The sequence below is a fragment of the Bombus pyrosoma genome, linkage group LG8 (genome assembly GCF_014825855.1).
Source record: "Bombus pyrosoma isolate SC7728 linkage group LG8, ASM1482585v1, whole genome shotgun sequence".
Classification (NCBI taxonomy): Eukaryota; Metazoa; Arthropoda; class Insecta; order Hymenoptera; family Apidae; genus Bombus; species Bombus pyrosoma.
In genome coordinates, this window is record NC_057777.1 from 44884 (window position 1) to 65042 (window position 20159).

The 20159-nt window shown below is 38.4% G+C and overlaps 1 protein-coding gene across 9 annotated transcripts in view; it reads right to left on the bottom strand.

The window, feature by feature from the left end:
* The window catches only part of LOC122570343 (octopamine receptor beta-3R-like), a 108253-nt gene that overhangs the window by 24137 nt on the left and 63957 nt on the right, over positions 1 to 20159 (bottom strand). For 2 of the 9 annotated variants that reach the window (XM_043732519.1, XM_043732521.1), the window contains exon 2: positions 3570 to 4597. The exons of 5 other annotated variants lie outside the window; for them this stretch is intronic. In XM_043732519.1, the coding sequence (XP_043588454.1) occupies positions 3570 to 4205 (636 nt within the window). In that variant the 5' untranslated portion in view covers positions 4206 to 4597. Of the gene's footprint in view, positions 1 to 3569; positions 4615 to 16547; positions 16648 to 20159 lie in introns of those variants that run through there. 2 more of the 9 variants (XR_006317794.1, XM_043732520.1) reach the window with 2 other exon arrangements.

Sequence of the window (20159 nt, forward strand, 5' to 3'; positions counted from 1 at the left end):
ATAAAGTCTGTAGAAACCGCTGTAAGGACATAGACTATGGAAGAGCTACCGTTCGAAGGACAGAGAAATATGAAAGTCGAAACCACTGGGAGAATTTCGATTAACGGAACGTCCATTGTGCGAACGGTTCATTGTACCTGCTGTATTATCGGAGCAATATATTTCGTCCTGCCATTCATGCTGCTTTCCTCGACGGTATTTTGCGGTAAAACCTCGATTAATCAGAAACTTATTAACCGCAGCTTCGATTATTGGAAAATGATGTATAAACCATGCTATTTTTTTTATGTTTTATTTTTTTTTTTTTACTACTGCAATTATGAAAGGACCATGATCCAATGCTATTGTCATCTTTACACCTAATAATAAAATAAAATTATAAGAAAAATAAATAAATAGGAGCAGATATATTTCGTTGAACGTGAAAATAGTGGAAAATATCGATGTTTATTCACCGACGTATTTGGATATTTTATTGATTGTGAAAAATGATGATCCAGCGAATAGAAGCCGGGGCGCGCGAATTCCTCTATAGCTCATTTTATTGCAAGGATAGGAAGATGATTGAAAGGTAAAAACAGGATGATTTCATAGTTGGAGACCTGATGGCGGTTTATGGCCGACATTTCGATTCAACTATAACATTTTTTCGGATAATTAGTTTAGTTTATAATATTTCCACCTACTAGAAGACTTCGTTTCGTTTCGAGCATCGGTAAAGGGATCTTTTAATTTTTCTTTTTTTTTTTTTTTGAAGTTTTCTTTTAAATGCGCGCTGAAAAAGTAAATAACGTACGACTTCTTTTTAATCATCTTTAATCATTTCGTGCTAGTAAACGCAAATACGTGTTAGTAAAAGATTTCGCGTCGTTCTCTATAAAATGCTTCTACTCCAATTAAAAATTGTAGCCGGTAAAAGAATTGCTGTAACTTTCCAAGTATTAAATACGAAAAATGAGATTGTACATATACTTTTATGCGAGCAGCGCAGCGGTTGAACGATAACATGAAAAGGAACTATTGTTATGTGACCGGCGCGAAATGTGTTAAAAGAGGAATTTTAATACAATGTACTGTAGAAAACTGGAATGGTTGTAGAAAAATAGCTGTGATAACTATTCTCTGTTAACGAAATATAACGATATGAAATCTACTTTAAAAGATGCAGAATATTTTGTATAGTTACTACTGAGATATTCGTTTGAAGAATTGAATCTTTGATATAGATACTATACTAATTGAACGTTTAAATAGAATTCCGTATTCTGTGCTCTTTTCGTTTTCCTTTTCTCTCTACCTTTCATGGAATGTCGCGAGAGGGAAACGAAAATTAATACACGAGAAACGATAAAACGAAAATTGACAGAAGGTAGCAAGTCGGCGTTCAGAATAAAGAAATACTTGTAACATTGGGAGAAATCACAGTATAAATAAGATTAAGGGGGAATAAGAAGATTGAAAATGAGAAAGAGGAAATTGGAAATGGAAAGAGAGGAATTAATGGTAAGGAAGTAATTAAAGATAAGACAGAGGCGCGGTTAGAAGTAGGAAAATTCATTATTGAAGTAATGAAATTGAAAGTAAAGGAAGAGGAAGTTGACAGTACCGAGAACGATGAAATCGAAAATAGACGTTGGACGGAATTGATTTAAGAACGGAGAGCTGAGAGGTTCTGAGTAAAGTTAAGAGGGATAAAAATGGGGAGAACAGGAGAATTTATAGACGCGAGAAGATATTTAACGTACAAGTTGGAGGTGAGATATTATGACGGGCAAAGACAGGAATATAGAAATCTGGTAAGACAACTTACCACGAACGTTGACGAACGTTAAAAGTTAAAATTAAACATTGGGAACGGAAAGAATAAATCGAGGAAGGAAATCGTAAAATACAAATGAACAGAGAAATATTATATTAACAAGAGCGACAAGACCGATTTCCATCTTGAAAATATTTCGGAACGTAAGTGGTGCAACTTACTTGAAGCAGAAACAGCGGAAGCTAAGATGAGCCAGAGAACCACGATCATATAGCATCGAACTAACAAGGCGGTAAAAATCACGTAAAAAAGAATCCACCGTAAAAATTAACAAACTTTGACGACTCTTTCTCGACTCTTTCTTGGCGTTTCATCGTCATTAATCATCGGTATTATAATTAATTTCCTCCCCTGTCTAACCAATCCTACAGGTACATACAGATTCGTAAGAAACAATCCCATTTCTGAGAAGTAAAATCTTTTTTTTTTTTTCCAACCTTCACCACCAGGTAATAGAATTCCACTCTTTTAGAGTGGCAATCGAGTTCCCCAACTCTGATTGATTGTAGTAGGGAAACAATACACATTGCCAAAAAAATCATCCAATATTTGAGGAATCCTGGTTCAGCTCCTTCAAATTCTCATAATAATGTGGTCGTTCTACAGCGTTTATTTTTATACGATGGGAAGATAAGAATGAAAGTCGCTTCAAGACAGACAATCGCTTCTATCGTGCGGAGCTGAGCTGGAAGGATAATTAGCGGGATGGCGTCTTCGCTCACCGTCAACCATCGTTACTATATATCTTATGCGTATATTATGCGTATATGTAACACTTTCGGCCAATGTGCCTGCTTATCCGCGTGATTTTATTGGGTTTCTCAGAAATAACCAATCAGGCCCACACTCCTTTGCCTTGTCTTACATTCTTCTCGTAGATACACAGTACTGCTATCTGTCCGTCACTTATGATTGTGTCAGGTCTATCAGAAATAAGCAATCAGGAATGCATTTAGGGCTGTGTAAACTGTTCCAGGCTGTCCTAAGCCATCCTCTTTTCTTCCAAAGTAACGATAAAGCAAAGAAATAATGCGTTTAGTGACACATGTTACGCGCACATTATTGGTGGGTATAAATGCGTTTCCACTTCTCGAAAAAATACAGGAAAGGAAAGGAAAGGAAAGGAAAAGAAAGCTAACAACCAATCTCTGATGTCTAGTACAGTTGTTACAGAGTTACTAGTCTAGGTGATGATGAAAAGTCGGTAGTATGTTCGAGTACCGATGAGTACCGATACCGTATTCTACCGTTGTTCATTGTCGTATAATTAGTTATTTTAGTACGATTGGATCTTGCTGACCGAAACTGTCATATTTCGAAACAAACGAGGAACGAATTTTAAAGCGTACGATTTCAAAACTTCGATAATACCTAAACGTAGTACTTCGAACATACGCGCTGTTTAACATGAACGCAGGATGAAAATTATTAGGCTATCGGCTCGCAGTATCGTACCGATCTGTTACGCGAGGATACCATGTACAGCATTATAGTAATACTATGTACGGAAATTGTGCGTTAGCGGTATTTAATAGCAGCGATTGCATAAAGATTGGGAGAAAGTTGTTCACAATTATGCCCCCGTGTAATACAGCGCGTATCAAAAAAGTTATCAGAGTTCAAGATGGCGACAGCTTTCTAGATAATTACGGAAAATTTGTCTTTATCCAACCTTCGCTACCGGATAAAAGGATTACATTTTTCAAAAGCCGAAATAAAGATGCGGAAAAAAACTATCCAATATCTCTACCTGAGGATTCTTCCTCAACTCTTCCAAATGTTCTTCGGTAGTGTACCATCCCATAAATATAGGGATGAAACTGATCAAAGCAGGCAGCAGCCAGGCACTGCCCAGCATACAAGTCACTGTGAGCCTCCTCATGATGGCAGGATACTCGAGCGGCCTGACTATAGCATAATATCTATCCACGCTGATGCAACATAGATGAAGGATAGAGGCAGTGGAGAAATAAACGTCCAACGAGCTCCACACATCGCACATGATCCTTCCGAACATCCATCGACCAGTCAGCTCGACAGATGCGTTGAAAGACATGGCGCAGACCGCGACGAGGAAGTCGGCCGCTGCTAGGCTGACCACGTATCGATTGGTTGGCACTCGGAGCTTCCGATGCCTTCTAACGCTGGCGATCACCAGCGCGTTCCCTACCAGAGCGGTGACGATAATGCTGACAATCGCTACGCCCTTGATCGCCGTCCAGATGACGTTTGATGGCTGGTAAGTGTCTGCGGAAGCAGTGGTCGCTTCGAACGTGTCGCGAACGCTCGAGTTGAGCGATTCTGAAAGGCGGCCGATGCCGCAAGTCGTACTGAGCCTGCCTATCGATCGGTCCACGTCCTCGTCCGCTGGCTCACCGACTTCCATTCCAGCGCTCGCTGCCTATGAGCATGCTACACGCCTTGAAACCGTTCAGGTACAGTCTGTTTCAAGTGTTTGAACACGAGCACGGCCTTCGAGCTTTCCAATGTGGAAGACAGCTGGCGGAAGAGGTATCGACGGACCCGAGTATCGACGTGCATCGTGCTCTCGAGTGAAAAGCCAAAGTCAGGCTATCCGTGAGCTTTCACAAATGCTTACGGAGATTTTAGGTTCGCTGATCTGATCGGGCAAGTTCGTGGATAGAGTTTGTTCCAGCTGATGCCTCTCTGGTCTCTCTGTTCCCTCTGTTCTCTCTGTTCTCTCTGTTCTCTCTGTTCTCTCTGTTCTCTGGTCTTTCGGATGTTGTTTTAGGACTCTGCGGTATCTCTTTGAGTAAGCTAAATAAGAGATTTTTATTAGTCTCAATGACGGATCAAAGAACCACGGGTATAGACTTGGAGGTTTTGTTCAAGCTTTACTTATTCTATACGAGACAAAATAAAAAATTTGGTATCATTCTCTTGAAATCAAAATCAATGTTATCGATATCGATTATAACTATTTTTTATATCCACGGAGTGTCGAAAATCAGTTTCGCTTGCCATTGTATCATCGAACAAAGATGTTTTTCTTTTCCGAGATGGCAGAATTATGAGCTGGCACTTTTAACTCTTTGAGAGCGTAACGTGAAAGTAACTGGGATAACCTGTCGAATGTCGCACTAAAAATTTCACACGCGTTTTAAATAGCATTACGTGTAACACAATTATTAATGATACACGTGTATTTATGGTTTTTCGAGTTACAATCGTGTCTGTAATAGTACGTTGCAAACATTCCAGTTCGCTTTTTCAGGGCAAATCTGATATTGTACTGTTAAATACTGTTAAAAACATCGTCGAAACCCGAAAGAAGCCGCGAATCAATTGTTGCGGAACAAACATCAACAACAAGTTTAAAATCTAAAGCAATTATTAATATTTATCGATTACAGGAAATATTTCCTGTCTGATACCAGAAAGACGATAAATCTCTATTTTCTGAACCATTCTCTTTAGATTCTCGGTTATTTGATCACACGGATCAAGGGTTAGGACTCTTAGATTCCACGAAATATACGATTCCGAACTTTTGGCCGGTCGTGCGTAGCGGTCGTCTCTGAACGAATGGAAAACGTAATGTTAAGAGATCGTTTGCAAGGTAATTCCGAGTAAAAAGCGTCATGCGAACATAGATTCTATTCTTAATGCTCGCATAGTCGTAACAGTTTAAATTGCCGGGACGATGAAACATGGTCGTATATAATAGCGGTTATTAAATCTCAAGTTAACGAAGGAAACACATGGTAACGTATACACGCGTACGTATAAAGTCTATGAACATGAGAAATGACAAGAATTTTCCGACAGACGTAATAACACTTAACAAATGTTACTATCACGTAATAAACTTACGAGATTAATAAAACGGGATTTTACAGAAATTAATATGGCGGAAAATATACGACATTTATCATTTCTTTCTACTTTAATTTCAAATATCCAACTCGTATAATAGATATTTCGTTTCAATAATTACTGTATAATTAATTAATTAATAAGTACATGAACACCGAATAGGAATAGAATCTCTCTGTTTATACGATGTTCTTTTATGCAAAATGATCTCTTAAACGATCTTTTAAATTCGTTTGCGCTCTTTCTACGACTATCCACTTGGCATAACGAATATCTTAATTAATTGGAACGGATTATCCCCTTGAAACGACACAAAGTAAAAATAGATACGATAAACCGTAAATCACCTTTCTGTTTTAAATGGAGCAGTCCAAGTCTCTCTCTCTCTCTCTCTCTCTCTCTCTCTCTCTCTCTCTCTCTCTCTCTCTCTCTAAGCAGTCTATTAGACTACAGATTCTTTAGTCTAAAAAATTAATCTAAAAATTAACGTAAATAGATATTTTACGTTTAGCGTTCAAAAGTAGTACGAATTTTGTATTGAATATAGTAGTTGCGTATGTGGAAATACATATATACAGATATATAGATATATAGATATAGATATAGATGAAGAGAAAAGAGATTCTTCTATGTTTAATCGTTTCAAAGTTATGGCCGCTCCATGAGATATTAGTTACGTGAAATATTCTGCACATTTGCCGCGCGTATTAATGATATATATACAAATCACAATTCCAATCGGATCGATCTCAATGTTGTATATTAATATTTAAAAAAATAACACAATTTTAATATTCTTAACAGCAATAGAAGCGTTTTGAACAGAACTCTAGATACCATCGTCTTTCAATATTCAGTAACAGTTTGTAATTAATGGGAAGAAAAGACAGGGACAATGCCAATTTTTGTACTCGTTGATCAACTAATATACGACATGCATTCGATTTGTCAGATGCTTTGCTCGATACTCGTGCGCGACGTTATTAGAACTATTCATTCGCGACGAAGGGAAACACTTGTCTTAATTTCTACAAGCAAAGTTCTAGGAACGTGAATTCCGTGCTTTGGGCAATATGAACGTCTGCGAACCTATGTTGGAAGATAATTGCACGCGAAGAAAAGAGGAAAAAGATGACCGGATGTACGATAGGCGGATACGCGCGTGCAAACTTTTCGCATAAACGTTCCTACTGTTCAGAGCGACAGGGTACGACGCTTTTACGGTTTTAACGTTAAAGCAAACAACGGTGGTTGGAACACCGGGCGAGACAAGTTGTACGCATATATTTAGCTTGGCCGAAAAACGTCTTTCTCTCCGGGTATTCGAAGCAAAACGCAAACAGCCAACGACCTGGCCTCCAACATTGCATATACTCGTCTGAAGTGGAATTACGCTGAGGAAACGGCGTTCTCTTCGGTCTCTTCCATGAATATTTGATATTTCATGCGTGTATGTGTGTATATGTGTATGTGTGTGGGAAAGGCAATAACGCGATAACGATTAGTTTGACAGTTTTCCGAGATGGAAATTTCGGGTAACAGAGTACTTTTCGTATTATCGTTATTAGCTTGACAACGTCCGGTGTTGTATCCATATGTTGTTGAAGAAATTGAGAGACGACAGAAATATTTTAATAACGAATTAATGGATAATTAACGAACGTTGATTACGATGGGCTTACCTTTTTTAAAAATCAACTTACTCTTTTCAACTTCACCCGATACCAGTAGTCCTGTAGTCAGTTACTACGATAGAATCGCTTTTCATAGCGTTCAAGTTGTCGAAGAAGAATTTGGCAAACATTTTCATGGAAAATATACGATAGAATAAGGACGAGAGGAAGCGACAACGAGTAATGATTAGAATGCAGTAGCAGCTGAAATTTCTCCACTGCGATCTATGCCCCAAGCGATCTAACTTCTGCTTCTGTCCCAAATGAACTCGCCGAGTTTCGCAACTTATCGCTCGCACCGTTTACCATAAGTCTAACCACACAAACATTCTATCCGCAAACAATCCGGCTTCTCGTCATCCGGCGGGTCTGACGTAGTTCATCCGAAACGGCATTGCCTGAGACCACCTGCCGTACTAGGGAAAAGGCAGAATCCGGCTTGCAAAATCCTTCGCCCCGACCTAGAACCGTATTCTCCGAGCGAACTTCATAATGCCAGGTTTGCCACTCCCATTACACCAAATTTTCGATGATACTTTGATGAAAAAATCGTCAATCGTCGCCAGGGAAAAGATGATAGAAAATTGCCATCGTTCCTCGGTCGTCGATAACGCAGGATAAATGCATATTACGCAGGAAATCGTGCCAGTCCCTCCGATATCCACGTCGCCTGTGTGTCTATTCACGTTTCCGCCGGAACTACGGCATTTCGTGTGCCATTAATTACGCCCATTGAAGCTTCGCATCTCCATTTTCGAACGCGCATTTCTCACGTGATATCTGCTATGCTGTCAAGTGATCTAGACCTTGAATCTTCACCACACTCGCTATGCTATGATCGTGCTATGATCGTGCTATGATCGTGCTATGATCATGCTATCTATGATCTACGCCTGTAATCTGATTAGTCTACGTCGAATTAAATTTTCTACAAAATAATTATGTACTTTACGTGCTTTATGTAATAATATAAAATACGAGATAATTGACATGATAATAATAGTTATCAACGTGATATCATACCGTACGTAGCACGGCAATATGAAGAGAGATACGATACAATTTAGCATTATATTAAGAACGTGAGCTGATAGCAATATAATAATATTATTATAAGAAGATATAGATCGTTCGGATGGTCGTAATAAAGCGGACAAAATCAATTTACATGATAACCCTAAAGGACATAAAAATTCGTTTGCCTTTTTCCGTTTGCTTAGTTTGGTCCCGTTAACCTATTCCAATTCTAGCCATTTCCTGGAAAGAGGTAGAAGAAGGTTTTATCAACACTGTTGCTTTGAGCGCGCTAATTTAATTGCAATTGCCATTACTTTAATAAATGTGCGCTAACGACACCCTTCTGCCGACTGCACTGCACGAGTATAAGTGTCTCTCGTTGTCCGTTGCGAATTTTATTTGTTCTCCTGGCAATTGCGATAATCGTTGTAGGAATATTACAGATTTTGAATATTATTGCTATTTATTCTGTACACGCTAGTGACGTTCTACATTATCAAATTGGACAGGTGAGCAAAATTTTTCCCTCGTTAAAAGTTTCTTGTTTACCTTAAGTGCAGCTTTTTTAAAGATGATAATTTGTAATCAACGTCGTAATTACTCGCAGCGAACGCCGACTCGATCGTTTGTTCGTGTAATAGTACAACGACTAATAACGTTCAAACAACTCGAATAGGAACAACGGGTGTAACATGAACTCGATTTGACAACCCACCCTCTCGGTTTTTTTAATCCGATTGGCCAGTCAAATGAAACGATTTCCGGTTAGATCTAGCGGATTGAGTGAGTCATCAGTTTGATCAGCCAACATCGAAACCGAAACATCGCTCGGTATGATCGGAGACAGCAAAGCCTACGAAACACGTTGGCAAACACGATTGCTCCCGAAAATTTGAAATCTATATATAATGTAACGATTGTATACAAGTATTAGCCTCTTGTTGTTGTGTTCTATTTCGTTGGATCTCGTTGCATTCTTTTTAGCAGATCGCCGAAAATAAATGCTGACATAGGAAAGTGAAAAAATGTTATTTCATCTCTTCTGAATCGAGACACGAGAATCTGATAGGAACGTAATTCATACTTTCTTTACGACGACGCGCAATACCAAAACACAATGGGAAACGTGTATTCGTGTGCACCTCGCCAGATTCCACGAATAGCAGAATAGACGAATAGACGAATAGACGAATAGACGAAGGAAATAAGCGTAGAGTTTCTGATTCTTCGATGAAGATACGTGGAAGGAATCGCGCGAACGCTGCTTCGTGTCGTTACCGATTTTCGCCAGTGTTGGTCAAACGACCGTATCGACATTTTTGTAATTCGTTATCGACTTGAAAAGACCAAGGAGGTGTTTATTTAAAATTCACCACATGGACGAATCGCGACCAATCGAGTCACTCGAAATGCAGAATTAATGACATCGAAGTAACTAAATAATATTTGAACTTGAAAGTGACAAGAAGAAAGGAAAGCCGGATGAGGAAAATTAAGAAAATAGAAAATTAAACGGCTGTACGTTCATTGTCTTTCAGATAATTAAAAGCTATGCAACGCTTTCAACTGCTGTTACATTTACATCTGCTTTTCAAGCGTACGCTTTTTATTTAGCTCGCTCAACGAGACAGAGAAACGAGGCGCTCGTTACTTGGAATCTATGTAGTTGTTATTAACGTTTCATCAAGCAACCGGTCGTTACGTTAAGATGTACCCCATCAACGATTCCTCCCTCACCTTCGTGGAATCAGCTCGGTCTATATTCATGATCGCGGCTATAATTTAAAGGCCACCGGCTGCCGCCACCACCCAAGGTTCAACGTTTCTATCTCGTTTTCCGTTTCTCTTTGAACCTATTAACTGAGAAAGACGGGCTAACTCCTCCCGGTTAAATTACGATGAAATACGGAGTCTTTGTTGCTTAATGTCTTTGAGTCTTCGTTACATTTACTTGTAATTCGCCACTGGCTAAATTTTCGGGATATTGTATATTGCGAGAATGATAAGATTTTGTCGATCAGATGGAGAACGATTGGAACAGAGTACAGTGTAAATTCCATATCTTTGCTACGATCTTTTCGCATCTTAGTAAACTATGTAGGGTATACGATACATGTTCGTGAGATATTTTCTACCTATTCTACCTATTCTACCTATTCTACCTATTCTACCTATTCTACTGTGTAGGTTCAAACGCTCAAGTGTGAACATGCATTCATGATCTTTGATTTTCAGCCTCTATTTGGGATAAAAATCACTGATAGAAAATGGAGATAAAGTGAAAAAGAATGGGATTTCAAATATTTGAAATAAAGTAAAAAAAGGTTAAGTTGGAAGTACTGAGAGAAAATTTGAACAACCGTACTTTTAATCTAATCTAAATGAAGTTGAAATAATGAGTGAAAATAGACAGACGGCAGAAATTGGCTTTGAAAATAAAATAAAAAGGTGAAGCAAAAGTGAAATATGTACGTATATATAGTGTGGGAAAAGAATAAAGGAAGAATAGGAATGAGAGAAAAATATTACGCGATCTAAACGGAACAAGATATAAGAAATATAGGGAAAGCAATATACATATAGCGGAACAAAAACACCAAACAGAGTGAAATAAATACGGAAAAAGTAAAGGGAAAGCTACACAGCTGAGCTTAAAAGAGGTAGGCAATAAATACGTAGAATGAAGGTAAAAGGGGCAATATTGCGCGTGAGCTGAGCAAAAGATGCGAAATATAAGAAGGAAGATTTATTTTCTATATTATATGTAATACACGTTGATAGAACGGGTTGTAATTGATGCTAATACGATCAAATAATCAAGTGGAAAGTGAAAAGTGGACTTGGTGCGTTCAAAGGAATTCCTTTGACGTTCATCGAAGATGGATCGCTTCCACCTTAAGCTTGGACGAAACTTGAGCGATCCTCGCGAGTCCCACTTGCGGCGGTTGATGAGCGCAATTCGATCGAAATCGCTGCTTGAAATCACGAACCATTTGTTCAACATTGTCGCGAGTATCCTTAACACATGTTGCCGACAAGGCCGAAAGCAAGATGATAAATGGTATGGTATAGATTGGAATAACAGTGGAGAACTGATAGGGATAAATATATGTATACAATGAATCTCTCTCTGCCCCTCTCTATTTTATTACTATTACTATATTTTAAAGTGAAATTTACAGTATCGCTAATGACAATCGATGCTGAGTAGCGTTACGGAGTACCGTTGAAACGAATTAGAAAACAAACATGCATTATGCCATATATGTATTGAAATTGTAGATTGTAGATTTTCGTCAGGTTTTATACTTTATTTTCAATATCAAACTGCTACTATATATAAATGATACTATATATAAATGATACTATATATAAATGATATTATATATAAATGATACTATATATAAATGAATGATAGAAAATTAAATTGGATTTAATTAATCAGCACGCGAACGTTATAAGAAAGCGAGCAAGCGTGACAATACCTTTGGTAGCCGCTATACGTATAAATAGGGATTAACATTGTCTCAGGGACATCGGTTTGCGTAAGACACACTTTCCTCGATGCGGACAGATGCGCGACAAGGCTAGGATCACGCGACACGCGTTCAACTACGCTTGAAAACTTTTCTACATCTTTTGAATTCCATTGTGCGGTGATTTTTTCTGTTTTCAAAGAAACGGCCCTCCGCTTTCACGCCAACGGAACATTGCAATGTTGTCTGAGAATTTGTTAATCTTATTCCGTTATATAAAGCGTAATCATTTAGCAGAATCTTCCAAAGCTCTTTCTTTTATAGCGTTTGATCGATATTCGATTATCGTTTTAAATATATCGTATGCTAATTTGGATTGGAAACGGAAACGTTAATCAATTATCTTACCGATGTTTTTTATGCACATTTCTATGACTACAGCTAGAGAAACAGAATTTTGATTCGAGAGATTTGATTTTCACGCTGTTGAATATTGCAACAAGCATTTTACTGCAAACATTTCGGACATTTCAGACATTTTGCACGCTCCTGTATAACGTACATCGCGTGCATTCTGTACACCTTTCCATATCTAGCACTCTTAATAACTGCATAGCGATACTGCAATTTCGTTACTTTACTGTACAGAGAGAATTGTCGGTGGTAAAGAATAATTCCTCGATTCTTAATAATAGGTTCACAGTGATCGTGAATTCAGATTATTTTCATCGTACATTTATCAAATGTACATTTTCATCGTACGTTTATGCCAAAAAAAATATCAAACGTTATCATAAAATCAACTACTTATACTAAACGTATAATACTGAAAACCAAATCGCATAATCACCACGTCTCTTGTTGGCCAGCGGAATGTAGCGAAGCCTAGTTAATCTACTCGATTAGCCGGTGATAAGTCGATCGGCAACTTATCGACTTAGGGCTTGAGTCAGCAACCAGTTTAAAACACGATCGAAACCGGCGGAACGAGACCGATGAGATTGCAACTGGCGCGCAGGATGAGCGGCGCGAACAAAGTTCAAGTAAACAATCCACATTTGCTGAATCGCTTGTTCTCGAAGTCGGTGGGCCGGGAGAAGAGCCGTAAAATGTTGGTTCGCTTCGACGACGATCGCGCAGCTTGGATAAGGCTAACTTAAAGGGGTGTGGGGGGGGCGGGGGAAGGGGCGAGAAACGAAGAAAGTAGGAGGGAAACAAATTCCGGATATGCTGTAAATTTTTTGATCATCGCGATAGCGATGCGTTCCGTTACCATTACCATTAATGAATTTCGAAGATCGTGTCTTTTTAGCTTCATCTTTTAGTTTTAGCGATTTAAAAGTCTTTCGAACTGTAGGAGAATTACGTTTGACGATATCAAAGCGCGACGATCTAGGCAGGATGATGAAAGTCAACTTCGCTGTGAAACGCGGAGCATTGGATATAAACGATGAAGATGGAGCGAACGAACGAAGCGAATAGTTGCTGTCATTCGACGTTAATAAATCAATTTTCGCCTGCTCTCATCAATCAATGAAACTCGAGTGTCGCGTCGATGCTTGACGAAGCTTACGAATACGAAGAGAACTTTTATCATCAGGCATGATTAGTTTTAATTACATGAAAATAAATTGCAGAGAAAATTCTATTCTTATCTAACGACGATTGGCAATCCCGTACTCGAAGTAAACGATAATTAAACGTTTAATTAACCAATCTGATTCAGATTGGAAATAATGAAAACATCACATCTTCGTATATAAAATACGAACCTAGATACGTTTATCATGCTTTCGGAAAAGTGATAACGGTCGAATTCGGTTGAGGAACGGTAAGTTAAAAAAAAATTGGAAAATATGAAACGGCACCTTTTCTTCCGAAATTTCGTGACGCTTTTTAAATACATGGAAAAAAGAAGGATCACGCGATAGACAGCAAAGATATTTCAAGTATCGAGTCACAAATCAGCGACGTTGTAGGAATTCACAGAACGATTAATAATGAAACGAGTGGTCGAACGATAAGCTAAATGCAGAAGCAAAACTTCTACCGGCGTGTCTTCGGTCAGAGTGAAATACGCGAGCGACTAATTCAGTGCAGACGGATAATTTCCTTTCCTGGAACGTGTCATCCTATCGGAAGGCAACTATCGAGCGATCGGACGAGCAAATATCGACCAAATGATTCGCAAACTCCACTTGCCGAATAGACTCATCCGTCATTTCAATTTCTTCGCTTCGATATAGAATGGAGCGAATACTTTCGCCAGCCATTGTATTATCTTTGTTTGTTGTCTATTTTACTCTTACCCCTTTTACGCAGACGTTTCTCAACGTCTCACTTTCCGTCACTACCTTCCGCTTGTCCGTTTAAATTTCACATCAACCCAAAAACCAATAAAACTTGCTTCCAATTTCCAATTTCTAATATGCACGTACTATCTCTACCGATTTCCGTCCTATCTCTTTCCTCTTGTATTATTTTTATCGGTGCAAAACGGAAGAATTGCGTTAATATCGACTAATTAAGCTATAAACGTGTATTTGCTTTTTATGAAACTGGTCCTAATTTTAGCGCGCCGCGTCTTCTTTACAAAAACATGAGACAACCGTTTCATCAATGAAAGTCTCTATTGTCAACCATGTTCGGTCTTATCCCGCACCGAATGCGAAATTACACTCCATTTACTTTTAGTACAGAAGGTTTACTCTTCTTCTATCGAAACTCGATTTAATAGGAACACGACATAAGATTGGCCTTCTTTTCGACAAAGCTTATTGGTTATTGCGTCGACCGTAACGTAGCGACTGAATGTTTCCGAATAACCGAAATAAGTTTTTAATTACTTGTATTATCATTTCAACGGATTAAGTAGGACCCAGCTACGAGAAAATATTGAACGCAACTCGAACCATGCTAAACGCTTATGAAATAACGAGAAAAGATTTATTGCCACAGTGTGAAACTCCGTTCGATCCTTACGAAACGTTAACATTCGGAATTGTTGGTTTTGCGGTTTTGTTCGGGCCACGTAAATCTATGTACATCGAAATAATAACTTCTCCTCTTCGTTGCTCGGATTGGCAAATCCACAACGCAAAGCAACAAAACGCATTCGACGGCCTCTTCTTAAAAATCACTTATCGTGCAGGTAAAAAGTTTCGTGAAATTCCCATCAAGTTGCTTCGAGGGGAGAAAAATTGGACGGACCGCCGATCGTGCATTCACGTGGGAACGAATAACGCGTTCGAGGGATTGAAAGAGCGACCTTCGGGTGAGAAAGGCACGGTGACTTGGCAGAAAGAGAAAATAATACCGACGGTAGAGCAAGTTCAAGAGGGCTGGATCTACATACTGCAATATTCATAGAGACGACACGGTGGCCGCGATCGGATGCCGACAGACGTTTGCGTATGCAAATCGCTCGGGACGATAAGGCTGAATCGGGCCGGATAACCGTAGAGAATACGACGTCTAGAATATTTCCGTCTGTTTGATCGATTTTCATCGACATTGTGTTTCTTCGTGATTTTCCACGCTAAGCTTTATCCCCATACAAGTACAATGTTTTTGGAACGTATGATATCATATTAACTTATTTATTTTGCTCTTTCTCGTGTTGTTTTTATCCGCGCGAATGCTGTCCTCGGCATTACTTTCTACGGCAGCGGACGAAAGAAAGCCGAGGACAATTGGGACAAGGAGCAGGGTGGCGTGCGAAAATTGAAATACCTTGTGATCGAAAGCTTACGTGCCTTGCGATTTCGAAATGCGCGGCAAACTGTTACAGCTTTCGAGATACACGTTAAGAACAATTTGTTAGTACTGCTACGTTGCATCCTCTCTATACATAGGTGAATGAAAGAAATCTACGAGTTTGTTGTTTAGCTTAGCATTTGGCGTTTTGTTAAAATAATCTCTCGCGAGTCATTTAAAAGAGAATGTAAATAATTTGGATGAGGAGGTATCCTTAAAAGCTGAAGAACAACAAACGATTCGTATAATTTGAATATTCAACGAAATGATAATACTTAAGTTGCAAACGTAGAAACATTTACGTAATCGTAACAACGTGCATTCTTCGGAAGAGTGAACTCATGCCTTCTTAGAATAATGACTAATTGATTTTTCAGGCGAGCCGTGTAAACGCGAGGTGTGATTTTTTTACTTCTGCGTAAATTAAAATGACATTTCACGTTACGAACGACTAAATAGCAACGAGTCCATTGTCATTATTTCTTCAATAATGTTCTTCGCTTCAAGAAAGATTTCGTCGAATCGTTAATCTATACTCATAGTTATAACTCATAATTTAGGAAATAACGGAGAAAACGCCTCCTATTACATATAGCAGAAATTCAAAGTGTAATTTTTAAACTTTCTCAGAGCTTGAAAATTGATCCGTAAGAAATTCATCGACCAAATCATCATTTGTGAATCGAAGCAATGAAGTGTGTTACAATCTTCCATTTATCGTTATCTTGCAGCGTTATCGTTGAAATTAGCCAGCCCAATGTCCCAATCCGGAAGGCCCCAAACGCAAGCACAAACTGCTCGTTAACCCAAACAAACACGTTGTCCCATCGAAAAGCTCTTGCCCTTAACACGAACGCCCATCTTAAAGACGTATAAAGCGCTGGTGTTTGTCACAGTCAGTCCTCAACGTTCGGACCAAAACGGCAATTTCCAAGCGTAATTTACTTATTACTAGGATCTGGGACTCGCCTTTGTACGCTGATATTTTCCAAGTTGTTTTTCGATACGTATGATCGGTGAATTATCGATGATCTACGAGGCGAAAGCAGTACGTGTGTACAGAGTGATTCTGAAATCATAGAACAACGAGCAAAGCGTCAATTGCATAGAACAACTGCATAGAACAACTGCATAGAACAACTGCAAGAAGAAATTTCTACATACATATCTACTACCTATGTGCTACGTGCTTACATAGCGTTTACGTAGCGTCTACGTAGCGTCTACGTAGCGTTTACGATAGCGTTTACGATAGCGTTTACGATAGCGTTTACGATAGCGTGCTAAGCCACAAATATTTGAAAAAGATTTATCGTTGCGTGACACAATTCTTTTCGCAAGTGTATTCACGCACTTTGTTTCTTCCTTTTCTTTTCTTATTAGAAGATTTATCGGAACCTAACTAACGTTTGTTCGATTAATTATTGTAAGCAAGTACGAGTATGGAAATCTGGCGTGCGCTTGAAAACGAGATTTCTCGTTTCCTGTCGTTGACGTTCATAGAAGATGAAGATTTCCCGTTCTCCCGTTCTATGAAATACGTTAACATCGTATTCGTAGTTTGCTTTAACGCTCGTTGCTTTACTGAACTGCCTTGCTATCTATACCGTATAAGTAAATCAAACAAAGAACAATTGTACCGTGCAATGAAAAATCGATCGAAACGAGAAAAAGTTATTTTCTAATACTAATAATAATATCGGATACATATTTATGAGAAAACGTTTGTACATGTTGTCTAGCAATAACGTGAATTACCTTGTAGAGATACGTATCATCTAGCGATCGTTGAACGCGTTTCGATAGCGTTACATTATTTACATCCTGAAGAAATTGGCTAGCAATGTCGCCGAACTGTATATGTGTGTGTGCGTATGTGTGTGTCTGTGTGTGTGTGTGTGTGTATGATGTCGGGCTATAATTTCTAATAACACGACTTGTATCCGGAAGGCACGAATTACAGCAACGATTTCCAAGGCGATTCCGGTGCGAGCGTTCGTAATGAAACGCACTCGCGGAACGAACGCCAGTCGGTTCACCAATAAAGAGGTTAACCATCGGCCGACACGGATCTATTTTCTCGATAAAGCCTCTTACGTACGCGTGCCAGTCCCTGTCGTTCTGTCAATGAATTACGTACTTTCGCAATCGTATGCGCGCGTCCTTGTTCACGATCAAACGACGAACTTGCGGAAAAATAAGGAACGGTTTGCGTAATCGTGAAGCATGATGTATGTTTAAAACTGGGAAACCGAGCTCGTGCAGCTCGTATGGAAGAAAGACGTTCGTTGGCGTGTGAATACGATATCTTGTGTTGTGGACGAAACGTGTATAGTGTAAGCGTTTATCGACGGCTATTCGCACATACATTGTATATCCATTTTTGATGAAATTTCATTTTTTATACGTAACAAGTGGTTCTTGACTGTCTCTTTATGCTGCATAAAGAGAACATTTCTACTTGTTTCATAAATTCTTCTGTCAATACTCTTGTAACGCGATTACTTACTATTTATTACAACGAAAACTGCAAGTAAGCGTTTCAGGGAAAAACCTCGAGTCTGTTTATATTCTCCTTGTGGAAAATAAAATATTCTCGGTACATACTATTTTAGTAATAAGACATTATATTCCTGTTCACGTCCTAATATTATGTTACATAACGTGGGTTTATCTGAAAATATTCCTCTTCGCACTGAATAGAAAATTATAAAGGCTACATTTAAATAAATTCCCTCGTTTCTCGATGAAACAGTAGCAGTAACAGTCGTAGTTTGTATGAAACTCGTGTGACGGGCAGTTTGCAATCTTACATAGATAAAAGATACGAGACACGTCCTTTTCACGCCACGGAATATTGCATTCGGTCGTCCTCTGTTCTTCCTTATAACGTTATAACGTTTATTGGACTTTCTGTCTGCCTGGATTCCCGGATATAACGCGTCACAACTTTCGCGTTTGCATACGTCTCGTCTTTCGCGTAACGCGTGAAATGAACTCGTCTTTCGAATGAAACGCACGAAATGCTATCAAATGCTACGAAATGGTACGAAATGCTACCAAATGCTACGAAATGCTACCAAATGCTACAAAATGCTACCAAATGCTACGAAATGCTACGAAATGCTACGAAATGCTACGAAATGCTACGAAATGCTACAAAATGCTACAAAATGCTACGAAATGCTACAAAATGCTACGAAATGTTACAAAATGCTACGAAATTCTACGAAATTCTACAAAATGCTACAAAATGCTACGAAATGCTACGAAATGCTACGAAATGCTACGAAATGCTACAAAATGCTACGAAATGCTACGAAATGCTACGAAATGCTACAAAATGCTACGAAATGTTACGAAATGTTACAAAATGCTACGAAATGCTACAAAATGCTACAAAGTACTACGAAATGTTTATGTTTCTCTCGTAAACGTAGTAAAACTGAAACAACCTCTCCCGAGTGGCATTAAAATCTATTTTTTGTTTCTGGCAACGGTAAAACATTTCCTAATAAATTCTTGTATATTTTTCATCGATATTGTCTGAAATTAAAGAAACTTGCTTCTTTTAAAGCGTCTGTAGTTTTTTAACATTAGAATTTTGAACGCGTCCATTTTTCTTGAATGAAAAACTTCAACGAGAATATTATTTTAATGGACAAATAGTATCCCGTGTACATAACCGTTGTAAGATACGTGGACACTTGTTTAATAGAATGTAATATAGATACGAAATTCCAAACGAAGATGACAATAAAACCAAGATACGACGTTTTTGTTGATTTTCCGACTTCTTTTATGTCACTTGGTGGCAAAGAAAAAGTATCTTGATACGAAACGGTTGAAAAAGGCAATGTATAACACGTTTTGTAAGCTGCGAATAATGTCAATTTAACCGTTATGTTAGCTTGACTTAATTAACATCGGCTCCCGTAATTCTAACAGTTTTTGCTTCATCCGACTAATACTTCAATGTTCAAATACGTAAATGTTGAAGAGGCTGACGATAACGTATCTCGTCATGCATGGGATTTGTTGATAACATATTGAATTTCACCGTTACTCTCTTATGTGTAAAAGACGATAAACGTGTCGTGTTTATCGTGTTTCTGACCCACGGCCTCCAAATAGGGAACTCCGATTTTATCTTTTATTAAAATTGGCCATAGAACATTTCTTTCTAAAATGTTAATATGCAATTTGAAAGTTGACATTTGCACGTGTCAAACGTTATGGAAGAATTTTCTTATTTAAGAAATTCGTTATCCTCGACTCGTCCGATTATCACACTATGTTTAAGATGATGCAAGATAGATAGATAGACTACAGTCAGTTAATCAGAAACTGGTTAACAGTTGCACGAACCGTGTATTTAATTTTCATATATCATAGATTTGAAGTTTGAAGTAAACTATTTGAATTTCGTACGACGTCAGATGATGCCAAGTCGTTCTTTTCATCATTTAAATCATTATAATCATCATTATATCATTATTATACCGCTAATTCATATATATATATATATATATATTAATGGCATGTGTAATATTATTATAGTAGCATTCGTGTTGATAAAAG